This window comes from Schistosoma haematobium, chromosome 2 (genome assembly GCF_000699445.3).
Source record: "Schistosoma haematobium chromosome 2, whole genome shotgun sequence".
NCBI classification, from domain to species: domain Eukaryota; kingdom Metazoa; phylum Platyhelminthes; class Trematoda; order Strigeidida; family Schistosomatidae; genus Schistosoma; species Schistosoma haematobium.
Window position 1 is genome coordinate 23,317,365 of NC_067197.1, and position 18,591 is coordinate 23,335,955.

Here is an 18,591-nt window from a genome sequence, read left to right on the forward strand (position 1 = left end):
TTTCTAAAAAGGTTGACAAAATCCAACTCAACCCCAGTTCAACAACTTTGGAAATTTAAATCATTCATTTACTAAGTCAGCAACATCCTCAAAAACATAATATTAAGGGGGTTAGAAAAATTTTAGAAAATCTAAAGACGCTTTTAATAACGGAGCTAATTGCTATTAGACAAGGAAACTATTGTATATAAATTTTATTTATAGACGAATCATCAAATTGAAATGTCTGGCAGAATTTGAACCTGTGACCTAGTTACAATCAGGATGAAATTTCTTTCTTATGATTCACCTATAAATAGGATTTCTCTCCAAAGTTAGTGATGCTACAAGAACTGTGTAGTACATATGCTATTTAAGATTTGTTCCCATTAGTTTCCTGACTGCTCCACAAATGGTGTAGTTCAATAAATACCTAACAACCAAAGTCTGTACCTGCGATGACACTTCGACAGCCACTAGGCGAAAAAGGGATGTAAACTTTCACGTTGTTGATCTAGGGGTTTCCGGAGACGGGACTTAATACAGCTAACAAACAGGATTGTATCGATAAAATACTCCCGGGTAGTGATTTATCTGGTTAACAGATAAACAACTAAAAAACCAGACGAAGTTAGTGCATTCGTTAGTAGTATATCTAAGAGAATAGACAGTCGAGGTTAAAACTACTTGATGTAGCTACAATAGATAATAACACAACGTAAACCCAAGCCTGGTCACGAGTGTTCCGATAAAATGCTTCTCTGTATCTCTTTTAGTGATAAAAAACGAACCCAAGAGGTTCTGATGGATGCAATCTGATAAGACCATTGGCATTTATAGTGTTAGCTAGACATTCATAATCAATGTGGACCCGGGGACAAAGCCACATTAGCCCAAGTTGCCATACTGAATTAGCACAACCAGATAAAACTAATAAGATAAATGGTGGAACCAAAACAACGTAGTAGTAACGGTAATAGGAAAGATTAAGCATTTCGAATATGAACCGAAATGATATAATGAAAAGGGATTATGAATGAAGGAATACTAGGGCTCATGATCTAGGGAAAGACACAAGTTGGATGCATATGACTGAAACTGACAGCTTTGAGTTTGTTTGAATATCGAATACCCACCGATATCTGCCACCTTGACGTGATAGTTCTAGTCAAATATTAAAGTTTTATTAGATGGAACACTTACTAACCTCTAGGTTAGGAACGTTGGTTACAGAAATAAAATCGTGTAGTTGCTTGAATAAAAAATGATAACATTAGGGTTTTACAGCATCTGGCATAAATAACACTACAATGTAGTCAACCAAGAAAAAAAAATATTTAAAGGCAGAATAAGCAGAAAACTTACAACTTGTGAAACATCCCCCGATTTTCTGGGCGGTTGGGAACGAGGATAAGGTATTGCACCACAGTAACTTACATCTACAGTTGACAAATGGAAAGAACATATGTGTGAAACGAAACAACTAACAATGACGTGTATGGTAAAACCGAAACGTTCTATCCTCCCACTTCAGTCTTGAGTACTAGCCTTCACAAAAAATATTTGGCTACGAACCGTTAGGGGGTTCAAACTCGAACTGCGAATACTTTAATTAGTCGCCTAAACAAGGTATCAAACACACCGTCACAAAACAGTATTTAAACGCCTGTACCTTTCCGCAACCCATGATTATTTTGACTGCCTGGCGAGACTTCATCATACCAAATTTAATGCATGAAAAATAATCAAAGTATGCAGTTCTGTTTGAGGACTACGGTTACAAAGTCAATTACGTAGCTTATTATGTAGTGATTTCTCGACTGATAAATGGGGAGATCTGGGAAAGAACTACTAAGCGATTCATAGTTTATCATTTTTGGAGAAAACCTCATAAACCACTCGCTTTTCACTGGGTTTATTGGAATGACAAAACGTTAACAAATAATGTTAAAACTACTACGAACAACTCCATGTAGTATTACACTAAAGACAAAGTTATCCTTTTAGATATAGAAAACTGTTATAATCCACAGTGGCTGAAAGCAAGACATTTTAGGGAAGAACATTAAAAACATTTAAATGACGGCAAACTTTTCAATCTGTGTGGGTCAAACATTTATTTTTATTAAATGGTTAGCTCCTATACATTATAAATCTGAGCATATTACAATTACCATAGATAGTCGATGATAATATATCACATTCAATTGATATTGAATAATATCCCCAGTTAAAAAATGGCTAGTTTATAAACACAACACATCCATTTTGCACTTTTAGTCAACTCTAGTGGTAATGAAAGTAGTAGATATATCTATTTAGGAAATGATCTTCTAAAAGGCATTTACGTCTAGGTGGGATACAATCTGGTGATCTGTATCTGAAGAGAAATTTCCTATTGTACTACCTACTATGAAGCTATCATTTCGTCCCAGTTGCGTCCCATTTCCATACTAACCGTAAGGAAATTAGACAAATTAAATAATAAAATAGAATAAAATGATCAAAATAAACAATTATTGCTAACCTGGAGCTGCAACACTAGAGTGAATTTCTTGATTTATTAATGTTGAATGAACGCACACACTCGGTAGTTTTGCCACATTCCTCGAACTGACAAAACAGAATGTCTGGTAAAAAATGATACAGTGCAAAACATTGATGTATGGTTATACCATTATAACACACAGTAGGATTATTTCGAGTCACTATTTTGTTAGCGCATGAAGTGACTATTGAAAGATAGAAAGTAAAATAAACAGCAACAACCCTTTCGAAATCCTGCACTACTAAATGTTATGAAAAACGTAGTGTATCATATTTGTCATTGACAAATACAAATATTTATGTAGAATAACATGAATTAATTTCAATTCGTTAGGTTCTCGTCAGTTGCCTACAACCTGTAATACTTAGAAATCATAATTATCACTTAGTATAACAAGGACATACAACACGATACCATGCTGATGTGTGTTCAAAGCAACTTTCAACTAAGTACAGTTGTGTAATAATTTCCAATCAATTCTGTAATTAGGATTTTAATATTACAAGCTCTAAGCAGCTGACGAGGATCTCATGAAGTAAAAGAATTCATGTTATGCCGCTTAAACCTTCAATTTGTGCTCCATTTAAGGTGATAAAGAAACCATATTGTTGATAAATAGTCTGTGATTGCTTGAAAATGATCGATACGAGACTCTTCACCATAGAAGAAAGAAAGTGGGGACGCCTGTCTAGGTAGGAATTTACTTAGTGATCACAAAACACTGATTTCACTAACTGAACACCAAAACATATAAAAATAAACTACAACCAAATCCATAAACCTAATTCGTGTAAGTTTAGTTTGTTACGGAGATCGATATACACGAATGATTTAAAAAATAAACTAAATCAAATGAGTTTATCTGACCCATACCGATATCAGGTCTAGTACACCAAATATGTTAACTGAATATATCATGTATACTGACAAATATAAGCATTGAATCCTTAAATTTATAACCACAGAAATCAGATCAGCAATAAACGACTGTAGTAAATAGGATAATAAGAATAATTAAGGCCAAGGTAACGATAACGATAAGACGTACTTCTTTTGTACGCATAGTTTTGGTTTAAGCTCCTATTATTATTATTATTATTGTTATTATTATTATTATTATTATTATTATTATTATTATTATTATTATTACTGCATTCCCCCCTTTACTTACGTCTTATATTCTCATTGTTTTATTCGTAGATGCTTATCATATCTGCTTTTGTTTAGTGATTAATAAGTACAAATAACTCAGTTCTACAAAACAGACAACCTAAATGAATAACACAGATGTCCCGACCGTTGTTGCTACCTTGACATGGTGGTCGAGCTTGCCTATCGTGACGAAAAAACCGAGCTATACTGGCTGGAACAACTGTTCCTCAAGGTCCTACCATGTCAGACAGGTCGGTTGAAGAGCGGTAAGACTAAAAGCAACAAACCTAAGGTCTGAAGGCGAAGTCGTACTGCTGACTGTACAGAGGTGTGACAGCAGTAAGGTGTTTCCTTCAGACAACCAGCATGACAGCGATGCTGCCTTCCCACAAGGAGGGGTGGGGTTAGAAAAGGTCGACCCTAAAAATGCACACCTCGCCTTATCCCACGGATATCCGTCTCCGGCGTTAAGGTCTCAACAAGTACGGAGCTAACACAGAATTACCCACAAACAGTCGTGTGACCGACCTCAAGCAGTTGTCCCTTGGGCACTGCGGTCACGCTCTCAGGTCACTAAGACCACCTCTAATCCAATTTCCTCTTCAGGCACCTCCAGAAGAACCCTTCCACAGTGTGGGCAACCAGGAAGTGATAACCGCCCTCATACCTCTAACAGCACTCAAGACCACTGACTGAACACAGATGTTATGAGTATGATAGAGGAAGAAAGCGAAACAGATTGTAATTTTGACGAAGCAGGTTTTATTCAAAGTGTAGATGATGTTATAGATAACTGATAAGATTTAAACGCAGCAACGTCGAACAAAGTCATTGTCAATAAAAGATAAACTAAACAACAGAACCTCCAAGAAGTAACAGTGTTTGAAATCTATAAGGCAATGATAGGACTTTCTACAAATAAAACAAGTGAAAGCACTATCTCTCAGGTAAAGCAAACAGGCTCGGCAACCTTACATTTGTCGGTGTGCGAAGAATTAAAAAATCAATACCTGGTATATTAAAGTAAAACGTACTGAAAACTACATTCAAAAATCAATAGAAACAAATATGGTACCAAAACAACTTGATCATAATGTTTATTGAACTACATCAGTGATCATGTAATCGAAGTAAAATAGGTGACAATCGAATAGAAGAAAGTAAGGAGTGAAACAATAGCTTACTCGATTTGATACAGTTGTTTTTACACTTTCTGGAATGAAACGTGTTGGACAACAAAATGCAGACGAAGTTATGAGGTTTGGTAAGGCAGGGGAAATGGTTACAGAAATATTATTTGCCGCAAGACAGATCGATGAGGGGTTTTGAACAACTATTTGACCATTGATTATGCTAGTTGGAATGCGAAAATCTTGTTGGTCAGATAGTGCTTTGGGAATGAAACTATCATTTTGTAATATCAGTGAACCATCATTATTTTTGTTGATAATACGGTTGGACAGTGAGATACTTGTCGGCTATATTAAAGCAACAAGAAAAGAAAAGAAATCAAGTTTTTCAATTTAAACTACCAAAGACTTTTGACGTAGCAATTTGAAAATACTAACGACGGTCGGATGTGTGTAGCCAAGAAACCAAAAATACTTCCACACCCAAGATATAGTACACATCGTAAGACTCGATGAGTTAAAACTAAGATTACCAAAATTCACACCACATTACACTGGACCCAGTGGGTGAGAATCCAGTCATCAAAGTCTACATTTTGAACACACTACACCTGTTTTGATAAAAATTAACACGTACAACGTAAATACAATATCAAGTCTGTCGTTATACATATCCATTAAAACCTGTGACTATATAAACAGGCTCCTTGAATTTCGCTAAGACATACTGTTAAGTAATGAAGTGACGTTAATGAATTTTTAAGAGACAATCAGAAACTAGAAAACAAAATGAACATAATGAGGATTTGCAGAGATTGTGGTAATTTTAATAATTGAATTCATGAGTCCATCTAAGCTAGACCACCATTGGAAACCTGAAAGCACGGGACGGCCGTTTTGTCTTAGTATTGGACTCCTCAGAAGTGCTCATTCACGATCCGTCACGCGGGACTCAAACTCAGGACCTCCAATCTCGCGCATGAATGCTTAACCTCTAGACGAAACGACCGTCCAGTGCTCTCAGGTTTTCAATGGTGGTCTAGCTTAGATTAACTCATAAATTCAACTATGAAAATGAACATACTTGATAAAATTATCCATAGAGGGAAGTTATGTCCTTACATATTGACAATACTAACATAATAACATTACGTTACATCTACTTCAGTCGCCCAACTTCGAGACCAACAGGCAGGATTCCCTAAGGATAGATCATGTACAGACCAAATCGTAACTCTACGGATCATTGTGGAACAATCAATTGAATGGAATTCATCACTCTACATCAACTTCATTGACTAAGAGAAATCATTCGATAGCGTGCACAGAACAACACTATGGAAGCTTCTTCGATACTACGGCGTGCCTCAGAAGATAGTCAATATCATACAAAATTCCTATGACGGATTACACTGCAAAATCGTGCATGGAGGACAGGTCATAGACTCGTTCGAGGTAAAGACCGGTGTCAGGCAAGGTTGCTTACTCTCACCCTTTCTCTTTCTCCTGGTGATCGACTGGATCATGAAGACGTCAACATCTGAAGGGAAGCGCAGGATACAATGGACATCTAGGATGCAGTTGGACGATCTAGACTTCGCAGACGATCTGGCCCTTCTATCCCAAACGCAACAACAAATGCAGGAGAGGACGAACAGTGTAGCAGCAGCCTCAGCAGAAGTAGGTCTCAATATACACAAAGGGAAAAGCAAGATTCTCCGATACAACACAGCATGCACCAATCCAATCACAACTGATGGAGAAGATTTGGAAGATGTAAAAACCTTTACGTATTTGGGCAGCATCATTGATGAACAGGGTGGATCTGATACAGATGTGAAGGCGCGGATCGGCAAAGCAAGAGCAGCATATTCACAATTGAAGAACATCTGGAACTCAAAGCAACTGTCAACCAACACCAAGGTCAGAATTTTCAATATAAATGTCAAGACAGTTCTATTGTATGGGGCAGAAACCTGGAGAACTACGAAAGCCGTCATCCAGAAGATACAGGTGTTTATTAACAGTTGTCTACGTAAAATACTTCGGATCTGTTGGCCGGACACTATTAGCAACAACCTACCGTGGGAGAGAACAAACCAGATCCCAGTGGAGGAAGAAATCAGGAAGAAGCGCTGGAAGTGGATAGGACACACATGGGATCCTCAAGACCAAAGGGAAAGAGGAAGACTAAAGAACATATTACGCCGGGAAATGGAGATAGACATGAGAAGAATGAACTACAGTTGGATAGAACTAGAAGGGAAGGCCCAGGACAGAGTGGGTTGGAGAATGCTGGTCGATGGCCTATGCACCATTGGGAGTAACAGGCGTAAATAAGTATATAAGTTCAGTCTCTGACCGCAGAAAATGACTGAATCCTAAGAGGTCATTGCTCAGCACATCAGGCTTATAAAAAAATTAACCTCAAAGAAGTGAACTCTGCCAACGCTCGTAAATTTATTCTCATGCGGTGCCACACTACTTCGCAAAATAGCCCCAAATATGTCTGACAGATTTCAAGATAAATATAGTCGTCAAACAACGAGACGACTATATTTGGAAAGAGTAAAGATGAAACCCACTTAGAAAGTATACCTAAGTTTCGGATGAGAACAATCACCACATAAAACTGTTACCTAGGTGGAATAGATTATGATTCATTCGTTTAAGTCAGTAGGCCGAAACAAGTGAAAATTTGTAAACGTTTATTAGTTTGGAGATTTCGGAAATTATGCTGGTCAGATGTACTTCTCGATAGTTCCTGATGTGTTTTTATGCTACGTATAAAGTTGAGGTAATACCTTACGATGAAATGATTTCATTTTTTGTGTATTATAAATTACGCTCTACTAAGTTGGTGATCAAAAAGGATTTATTTTAGATGGATAGAAACCACTGAATTCTGCTGTCATATTGCAATCTTTAGTCAAAGTCTTGAAACTTGTGGTTGACTAATCATTTCCTGTATCAGATTTGAAATAAAGATAGATAGGTACAAATGCTAACGAATGAAATTATTTAATCAAACAACCATATTTTGTAACGGTATAAAAAGACGAAATCTACAATAAAAAAATACTAAAATAAACAAAAGTAGGAGTCAGGAAGGGGGACTATAATGAGTGGTGGAATGTCCGAAGTATGAAGGTGAAGAATTGATGCATCCATGTCATTTTTAGATTTGAAATCATACTACCTATATTTTCAATTGTCATAGCGCGTTCAGATAATGTATAGGTCGAAATATGAATGCTTACTGGTAAGGTTCTTTGAGCCTGTAATGAAGTAAATTTAACTATTAAATCCAATAAACAATAGCATATAACTCATGCCCCCAGATTTCTCAAGAACAGATGTCATCAATGAATAATTGAATCTCAGAAATAAATAAAAGTAGGTTATCCAGCTCTGAAAACTAAGTTTCTTGGAATATTCGCAATCACCATTGAGATGAATGGAAAATCAACTACGCCAGCCTTCTGAAAGATGAATTCCTTTGAACTGTTGTACTTTAGTTTTAACTAACACTTTACAGGAACAATATAGATAATCTCTATCGACCTGAGTTATTTAGAGATAGAATTCCTAATGGAGTCCTCTAAATAACAGGTATGTGGTTGAAAAGTACATGGGTTGGATCAGAACCAATCAATGACTAAAGTAGTCATTTTTGGAGATTGTCATGGAAACCGGGATGCACTTTTATCTTACAGCTGCACTTCTAGCCAGTTCTAGAGTATAAATGCAATATATAATAAATGTCATAGTAACAGAATCAACAACTCACCCATAATCCGCTAAAATCATTGGTGGTCGTCGATTTGGATGAATTTATTGGTGGAAATCTGGGATTAGAAATATTCAGAACCAATGGTTTATTGTTTATACTGGATAAATGAGATCTATTCTTAACGTCTGGGGATGGAGTCAGTTTAGGTAGTGAGACAGGTGAATGAAACAACTCAGGATTTTGAAAATGACCAAGTACTCGACTTTCATAAGTAATCCCTGGTAAATGTTTAACAGATTCTGTTAGGGGATTAGATGTTTCGAATATAGTATGTTTATCAATCGTCATTCCAAAGGTATTGGACTCCTTGAAGGGGATCACACAAGTAGAAATAAAAATAAGTAAGAATTGACAATTTTTCAATACTCACGCAGAAGCAGAAATAAACAGTAATCACACATTCATTAAAGACACACACACCGCTATATTGCCATTATTTTATACCTTCAGCATAGTAATTCCGGAAATTAAACGCCACTACCAAAAAACAACGCGGCGATTGCCTCTAATTGATCCCATCCAATATACATCAATCAGATGGAATATCAGTGATCGTATATCATAACAGTATCCGAAAATGCTGTGGATTTGGACTAATTAATAATAATAATAAATAATAATAATAATAATAATAAATAATAATAATAGTAATAATAATAATCGGTCTGACGTAATAAGTTAATATTTGAAAAAAAACAGGACAATCTGTCTAAACACAGCACATTTTTCTAGCTACTAGATATGTATTAAAGTAACTTAGTCCAACAACATTAGTAATATCACTTAGTTAAAGTTATATTGATCAGTTTTATTAGCAATCACTTCAAGTATGTAAGTTCTGGAAGGATTTCTGATTTCAGTAGAGTCACTGCTAGAACATTATTTCGATTTCTTTACTGTTTATCTTCTTAAATTCATTTCGCTGTGCAAATGTGGCAGGGCAACTTGAACAAATATAAATATGTGCCAGGCTCTATGCTGATCTTAAATGACTGATTGACTGAAAACCCGTATTGGATTTATGGCATTTTAAGTGCATGGCCAGGCAGACTAACAAATTGTTGGTTTCCCACTGATAAGTGTCATCATCCAAATACACTAAAAGCAAACAACTCTGGAAATTAATGTACACCAAAATTTAAAATCAGAACAAAAGAATGGTATACGAAGAGATTTATGGAGAAAACGAATGTAAAAAGTACATTAGCACATAGAAAAATTTAGATGAAAATATATTTTAGTTAAACTTTGATCGTTAGTACGTGTAATGATAACTGAGATTTCCAGTTTTCGTAAACAAAAGGATGACGAATGGATGGCGGGTTCTCCATTGATAAATGTGGGAAGAACTGTTCACACATAACGACATTACCCCAAGAGGATAGAAGTAAATTTTCCAACGGTTGTATGGATCCAGGATACGCCTAAATGTGCAGAGAGAAATCACTGATCATTATGAAAACACAATTGTCCAATACGAATATTTTGTCTATTTAAACATGATAATTTTGGATTTATAACTGTACAACCGAATGAAGATATTGAAGACGATCGTTCGCTCTTTTACTCTTTCTTAATCACTATGGATAACTCAAAGTTTACTGATACACTGAACACGAAACCTTGAATACTAAATCAAATGAGATGGAGTTGATATGAAAAGCGAAATGCATTTGAGTTACGCATTTCGAACAATCTGGTCACATATGTCAAGGCGTTTATATATGGAAGACAAATAAAGGCCAATTAAATAATAGTCAGTAAATATGAAGAGGCAAATGGAAAGAAAAGGAAACCATAATCCAGGATGACAACATATTTATTTCATATTACATTAAATTCTTACTCTCTTACCACCATCTATTTACAGTAATCTTGTTTGATTTTTAGTTTTTCAATTGTAATAGTTTGACAAGTGTGGCTAGATTGTTCGTAATGTATATGGCGAAAACACAACATTTTTCAGATTAACTCCTTTTTGTTACACTATAAAAATTTATGGAAAGAACTATTTATTCCGTAGCAAGTTAAACAGTTTAATTAAATACCCTTAAGCAAAAAAACAGAGTATTAAAAAAAGTGATACTAATGCAAATGAAAAGTTAACCTTATTACCAAACTTAGTGTAGATTTATGTGCTAAGCCTTGAGTCGCGTCGATTTTATTACGGCTAGAAGTAGTACCCAATGAACAAGAATTATGTCAAATGTTTAAAACACAAGTCACAAGTGGTAATCAAATGTTAAAAGTTCTGGCTTTCACTCCAAAAAGTGCTATAGACTCATACTGCTGAGCTTCCAATCGGGACAAAACAGGCGTCCAGGGTCTCATGGTCTAACAGTTCTTCAATAAATATCAGCTCATGGAAATTATCTTCCAGTTGAATAGACCCCCAGATATCACCAACCCAAAAAGTCATTATGGTATAACTCTAAATATTTTCAGTAGTTCCACTTAATAAAAAAAACTAGTTAAGATAAAATTTCTCTTGGGTTTCTTTTCCAAAAAATATTCAGATCTTTAGAAACAGTAAATTTATTTAAACACGATTGCTCAATACTTAAAACGGGTTCATGATATTTTCGGTTTCATTAGCCAATGGCTACCTGAATAAGGTTCAAACTAAAGATGCATTACTTGGTGGGTAAGAGTAATTTCCTAGTATTTTAGTCTCCTTAATGTTTAATTCATAGAGTAGATTATATAGTATTGTTTTACTCTAAAAAGAATACAGTGATGAAAAATAAATCTCTAATCAGGATTGCAAAAACAGCTGGACTCACCAATTTGAGTATACCTGAGAAATTTTGATATGTTTTAAGATGGTTTATTGTATTGTTTAAAATTGTCACATTAGATCCTCCTAAATCGATAAGTGATTTGCAAGACTGTGATGGATAATGTGAAGATTTTTCTAAAGGTATATTTAACAAAAAACGAGGTGGCATGTAAGTTCTGAAGAATACATGAGTGACGCATCCAGTTACATTACTTGGAATGGTTCTCATATAAGAAAATAGCCCAGCTTGGTGTAAGTACCCATAAAATAAAATCAAGATAAACTGATGAAATATCCATAGTACAAGAATACTTATACAAGTACATGAAACGTCTTTTCGTTTTGTATGTCTGACTTTAGCATCAACACTCTGACCAACAACGAAACAAGCACACGGTAGGCATGGAATAAGAAAACGTGCTTCTTGATGAGGTATAGTGGACAAAACAAATGTAGGGAATACCACACTGATCCAAGCAATACACGATGAAATTGAACGACGTTGTAAAGGTTGAGTGAATAAACGAAATGTAAAAATAGGTCCAAATATTAAAGGCCAATTAATAAGGAAGTGTGTAAATCGAGAATGTAAGCCATGGGAAGAAACATGGTATGAGTTGGAGTTATAAGTTAAAAACCGGTAAGGTGTATATATCAACTTAAATCGTGAAAAATCGACCTGGAAAGCTTGTAATAAACTCACATTGTGAAAGTATAATGTATCTATTATTACACAAATGAATGTATTGAAAAAAACAAGTAGAACAGATGGTAAACAAAGAATCATGGAAATGTACTTAAACTTGACTAAGATGAATGCTAATTCGATAATTCCTAATGGAAGAATGAACAAAATATAAGTAGGTCGCAAAAATGTACCCCACACAACAACAGCAGACTGAATACACATGAAAAGAATTAAGGATTGTTTATTCACAGTAGGATCAGATGATTGCTCTAAACGATCCAAAACTTCCAAGAACAGTAGGCCAAATAAAGAAACATAAATTGATTCCCATACATTGACAATTGTACGTGTAGACCATAAACTCCCACCGAATGCGCATGATGCATAAAGTAATAAAGCTGTTGGTACAGAATGATATTGTACAGCATGTAATATTTTTTGGATTTTAGTCTGCTTTGCTGAAACTTGATGATGATCAACACGTATGCAACAGCGTAATATAAAAAGATCGACTAAATATGAACCAAGTACAGTGACTAACCGGGAGGGAAACAGAATTCTATTTAACATATCAGATCCATTGAAGTCAGTTTCTTCAGCTAAAAAATAAATAAATTGAAATACTAGGGATATTTTCAAGATGATTAAAAATAATACACACAAACACTATCGTGTACTTTATAAGGGCATGATAACCATGTTTATGTACCGACTCGATCCTAAACACTAGCTAACTCTCATTTATTAAAAACTTGAACGAGCAACGAAACTTGACAGACAGCAGCTAGCCAATGTCAAGATATGAAGCAAAGGATAATCAAGAGTTATAAGACGAATATTTACTAGTTTTTCAACTAGATGTGTTATCAACTAAGATATATAATCATTATTAACTCGTTTACCAAGTGCAGATTTACGCACTTTAAGTCGAACGCTAAGTGTAAGGGTTAGTAGAACTACTAGTTGTCCTATCCGTAGATGAAGGGGAGTTCGAACCTGGACGGAAATAGGACACCTTAGCTACTGGTTCACACATGCATAATAGTAATAGCAATGAAAATAACTTTATGGTATAAAAAACATGTAGAAAAGAATGTAGTACACAAACCAACTTGATTTTGGCAGAAAGAACATAACCTCCGTACCTCTGATAGGTTGTCCTATTTAACCGTAGTCCCATATTTTTCAACAGTATACCTGGGACTCAGATAAAATGTGTGTAAAATGAGCGACAAACCTCAAATCATAGAAACATTACTTTTATAATCAATTCCACCATGAATCCATTTGGCAGCCTGAATCGGGATATGTACAAAAGGTGACATTCCAGCTACAGATCTAAGAGGACCTTTATCATCTAATTGAAATTCCCATGTCCTTAATACGTCCAGATTATAAATGTCACCCGCTGCAACTTCAATCCCCTGAAAATACTCATCTGGATGTAAATAACCCGACTGCAAATCGAACACAAACAGAAACCGTAAAAATAAAAGCAGTATGTAGATAACCCAACCACGAAGATGGGAAGTCATGGATAGCTGGAAGTATAAAATAGAGAAGATAATTTGGATGAGTTTACGTTACAGTTTCCCAATAAGAAAATGAGATATTCAATAACAGAAAAAAACTAGGGAAAATAGGTTATCGTTTATTGAACTTCAAAGACACACATCAGCAGAGAAAAAATGATCAAGACGTTGATTCTAATTTAGACAACTGAAATGAAACAGTACTGCGTGACTCGTTTGGAACAATTTCAGACTGAAAACAGCTCGTTTCATCATCCTTTTTTGTTTTCAGTTCCATGCACTGACTACTAGTTTGAACAATGAGAAGTGAATGTTTATTGGTTGGATGAGGGAGAATACGCCATGGACATTGTGCTTTTAAATTGGAATGCATTGACCTTGAGAAAAAAGATTGAAAGAAATATTTAGAAAACTTTATGGACATTCAATATTTTGTATACCAAATCACAAACATTTTTAATTAACAACAATAGTTAAAAATAATACTTCGTTACGTGCAAATATAACCATCTTTTACGGAACATTGCTTCAAAACATTAGTTATATTACTACTTATCCAAGAATAAAATCAAAAGGTCTGTCTAGATTTTTAAAGGGATTCATCAAGTTCGAAATGAAGATATAAAGATTTTCAGTTTGAAACGAGAGACATATAACTTGAATTCATTGTTTTGCTTGTCACTAAGTCATGTAATCACATTTCCACTTTGACATTCTGTAGACAAACAAAAGACAAAGAGCTTCCATCAGACTTATTTCACAATCTAATTATTTAATTACTGCATTCGAATTTACAATGTGACTTACTATCATCAGATTAATGTACTCGGCTTTGAGCTTCACTTTGTGACCCAATGATACTATTTCACTAACCGAATTCAGCGTCCAACCAGAAAAATCATATACAAATTTAAGGTCAAGAATCAGATCAAGAGGGAAGACAATCAAGACAAACGGGCTGATAATGGGAGGACCAGTGTTAACAATAGCTAATCAAACTCATAACCAACAGAATAAGCTGCTAGTCACTTGTGGGGAAATTCTCATAGCTTATTTCCATCTTAAGTTTGTGATTTTGCCTAGGAAGATAACAAATGTTCCGCAATTAAACCCCTCTGCTCACAGAAAGCAATTTCAACAAAATCATTCTACTAAACTAAAAACTTTCGCCACCTCAAAATGTTAAGATAAGCAGTGTGTAAAGCAGCTCGTTACGAATTAATCAGAAAATTTTGACCAAAAGTATAAGACAATATAAATAAGCAGGTATCATTGCCAAGGTTCGATTTGATAACTTCGAATAAATTGAGCATTGGGTAGATTGTTATAAGTAAGCAGCTTGAATACACTTACCTCAAAACAATTACTGGTGAATACAAACTATCATTGAGTGGAGATATGGATGGGACCAATATATTTAATTTTTCACATAATACTTTCATTACGAAGTCAGCCGGTGCATTTATGTTTAAAGTTGCATATTTAGCTATTTTTGTTGGCTGCAGATTAATAATTACTAGTTTTGATCCAAGATTCTTTGAACTCTCAATTTTATAATAATTTTGAATGAAAGGACAATTGTTGGTACTTCTGTTATTGACAGTCTTACAAACATTTGTAAGAGGAAGACCGGCAGCAGGGAACATTTGTAGTGATGAGCCAATACATATATGAAGATCTGCTTTTCTGGAAACGAAAAAAGATATGACATAAACTCCGAAAAATACTCTTAAAATCATAGTCTCAACTTGAAAATTTTAGGACTAACTTTGACTGTTCTATTGCAAGATTATAATCTAAGAGTGGTAGGTCATCTTCCCAGTCAAGAATAGTATCACGAAGCTTTCCTCTGTTGTTAATGTTACACAAATATATGTTAGCATACCTGCAACACCGTTTATTAGGTTTCAAATAGGTGCATACAACTGATGACTGCCGTAAACCCACTGATCCTGAAGGTGTTGATCGAGCGTATAAAGTTCCACAAGCACTACATGATTCAAGAAACATATCACCATGAAGAATAGCCAAACGGTCTCTTGGAAAGCCAGATCTCAAGTGCAACCCATCTATATTTTGAGTCACTAAGAATTTGACAACATCTGGGAACGTAAGAAAGATTTCAAAAAATCCAAAGTACCATGTTTTTCCAATTCAACAAGAGCTCGATGTGCTAGTGATGGAATCACTTTTTCAAAAGGTATAGAAAGTTTAGGCTTCTTTCCAACTTTCTCCAACGTCCAGACACCTACAATGAATAACTATTGTAAAGTTTAAACCTACCACCAGGACCTCGAAAGTCCGGTATACCCACTGATGTGCTAATACCAGCTCCAGTATGCACAACTATGTAGGTGGATCGACGTACCAAATTAACAAGTTCAGTGAGTTTAAAATTTAGTTGGGAATCGTCATCGAGAACTTCAGGTACACCACAAACTCCTTTGTTGGGATAGTAGGACAGCTTAGATGCATAATCAACTGACATTTATCTTGACTTAGTGCGCACAGTACTGGGAAAACATATCATTATATTATCTCAGATCAGAATTGACGATCACAAATTCACAATCCGGCGAAGGATTTTAACTTTATACTCCAGGCTAAAGGGAAATTTATTTATTTATTTGAACACATTAATACTGGCACAATAAGGCACCAGTTACATACGCGCCACCCAAATCCCATTTGATATGTGTGAGAGCTGTGATACTGCCCGGGTGTCCAAACCGAAGCAGGTGGTTTTCTTAGGGGGTCACATTCCGAGTCTTTGACTTGAAGGTCTGATCCACAAGGTAGTAGAGCATCGTAAGGAGATGCAGTCCCATGGTACCCGGTGACCAACGATTGGTTCATACGCCATTTGTTCCTTCAGGATACTGGAGCTCATGTGCACCAGTGGTTTGGAATCAGGGTTTTTCAACTCCCCTAGATGGACTCTCCGTGTCCACCAACCCGGTTAAAACGCCGAACATCCACTTTTTGTCCTCTCAATTTCGTAAACAACACACCCGCCACGAGAAGGCAATGAGTAGGACTTCCCTGGCAGGGGCTATATACGCGTGGCCGTGTCGAAGCATTTCGAGAGAGAGAGAGAGAGAGAGCGGACTCTGCCCACTCTCGATCGTACCAGGGTATTTGGGGGCAAAGGTTGAGAAAATACCATCACATCAACTTTGAAAACCATTTAGCACAGAGGAACTAGTTTGCAACTTACAATGGGAATATCGGAATCCATTTAGAGGTTTAAATTATGTAGAACCTAGAACATCAATTTAAACCCACATTGATGGTGGACCATAAAAAACAAGAAGGGAGATAAACTAAGACGAAATGGACGAAAGACAATCAAGGAAGGACAAATAAATATGGGGCAAAGTGAAAGCGCATCATTTAGCTGTCTAACCGATAGTCGAGGGAAAATTCTCACTAGGCATAGTATTTTTCACGTATGAAAAGGTTTTTCACTTATTGTAGTCTTTGGTGTACGGTGTTTGATCCCCAACAAAATTTAATCACAAAACTGTGAATCCAATCTAAAATCTGTTCTGTTTTGCTTTCCGAGACATGTAAATCTAGTGTACTGAACATATAAGTATACAGTCTGAAAGTGTCTCAGGATTTGGTGAAGCTCAATTCATATGATAAAAAACAAAGACGCAAATGGACGTAGATTTTAAATTGAATATTCAACCTGAGAAAGAATTAATATTCATTACCAAGTAATTGTATATGAGCTACCCTAGAAGTGTGAAGGCTAATGGAACCACCTGGTTGTCCAAACGGAAGTAGATTAAATGAGGTTCGAATGACTGGAAGTCGAACGCCCTAACTACTGAACCAACACCCCTTAAAAAGGCTGTTTCTTTTTTTACAGGTACTGAGTCATTTTCCTGAGCATAAAAGTCATGGAAACTAATTCACGGCTAGTTCCAGTCTCCTGATTTCGGGGAAATTCTGTGGCTTTCCCTAAAACCAAATGAAAATGAGTACCTTCCCCAAAGTCTGGAAATATTTCGAGGTAAAATCCCAGATATGAACCTTTGGGGTTTTCCAACATTTTCCAATATGGCTTTCCTAAAACGCATAAAATCTCCCCCGAAACCAGGGGATTGAGGTATCGCATAATGTAATAAAAACTCAGGTATTCAACAGAAATTACTGTAGAAGCTCAAATGAACACTGAAGAATCTTGAAATGAAGTAAAACAGTAATGTTTTGGGGAGAACGTGCTACTTAGTGTACTATATAAATGACATTACACAAATCTGAATGGGCATATATCCGCTTAAAACAATTACATTAAGTTAAAATAACCCCCTTCATAAAAAAGACCTTATGGACGAACAGATCATACTTTTAAGGTGGCGCTCAGTTTTAGGACGTTCAGTGTCGGATACGAGGGCAATTTAAAAAGGACATATAGAAGCAGGAACAATGAACTGGTGCGTAACTTACTTCGCAATGCGATAATTATTGGATTCTCGTATTCTTGACACTTATCATTAGACTAAAACCATTCAGATTTCTCGCAGTGGAAGGTTTCTGAGGTTTACCATAAGTTTTGTATTACGAACAATATCAAACCCCACCAATAAGGCCAGACTCTATTATGCATCATATACATTTTTGAAAAACAATTGACTGAATTCATCTAAACCACAAAGCACACAAGACTAGATTCGGTAGGTACATCTCCCTAGGCTGTCCAATTGTAGGTGTGATTAAGAAAAACAAACTTTGCACTACGAGCATAAATTTTGAAATGAATATGCGACTTCTCTCAAATTTATAAACGTGAACTGTTTCTGCGCTATCATGAACAAATTTATGATTGCTTCACTATTACTAACTAGTCCTCTGTGATCTGTATCTGTAGCGATGAATCCTAAAGTAAATTGCTTTATAAAAACCCTCAGCAATGTTGGAAAAAGCAAAAACAAAGGTTCTAGCAAAGTCGCATGGATTCATTTCATTTCGCAGGTTCTCG

At 35.7% G+C, this 18,591-nt stretch overlaps 1 protein-coding gene across 2 annotated transcripts in view; it reads right to left on the bottom strand.

The window, feature by feature from the left end:
• Window positions 1–18,281, bottom strand: part of SIRT6_1 (NAD-dependent protein deacetylase sirtuin-6) — a 31,866-nt gene extending 13,585 nt beyond the window's left edge. Inside the window, exons 1-10 of one of the 2 annotated variants that reach the window (XM_051214665.1) lie at window positions 15,885–18,281; window positions 15,742–15,849; window positions 15,487–15,703; window positions 15,370–15,450; window positions 14,955–15,287; window positions 11,386–13,978; window positions 8,600–10,026; window positions 4,864–5,157; window positions 2,507–2,609; window positions 1,345–1,418 (exon numbers count right to left, since the gene is read on the bottom strand). In XM_051214665.1, the coding sequence (XP_051067846.1) occupies window positions 1,345–1,418; window positions 2,507–2,609; window positions 4,864–5,157; window positions 8,600–8,890 (762 nt within the window). In that variant the 5' untranslated portion in view covers window positions 8,891–10,026; window positions 11,386–13,978; window positions 14,955–15,287; ... (2 more) ...; window positions 15,742–15,849; window positions 15,885–18,281. Of the gene's footprint in view, window positions 1–1,344; window positions 1,419–2,506; window positions 2,610–4,863; window positions 5,158–8,599; window positions 10,027–11,385; window positions 13,979–14,954; window positions 15,288–15,369; window positions 15,451–15,486; window positions 15,704–15,741; window positions 15,850–15,884 lie in introns of those variants that run through there. The other variant, XM_051214667.1, reaches the window with a different exon arrangement.
• Between the last annotated feature and the right edge of the window lie 310 nt (window positions 18,282–18,591).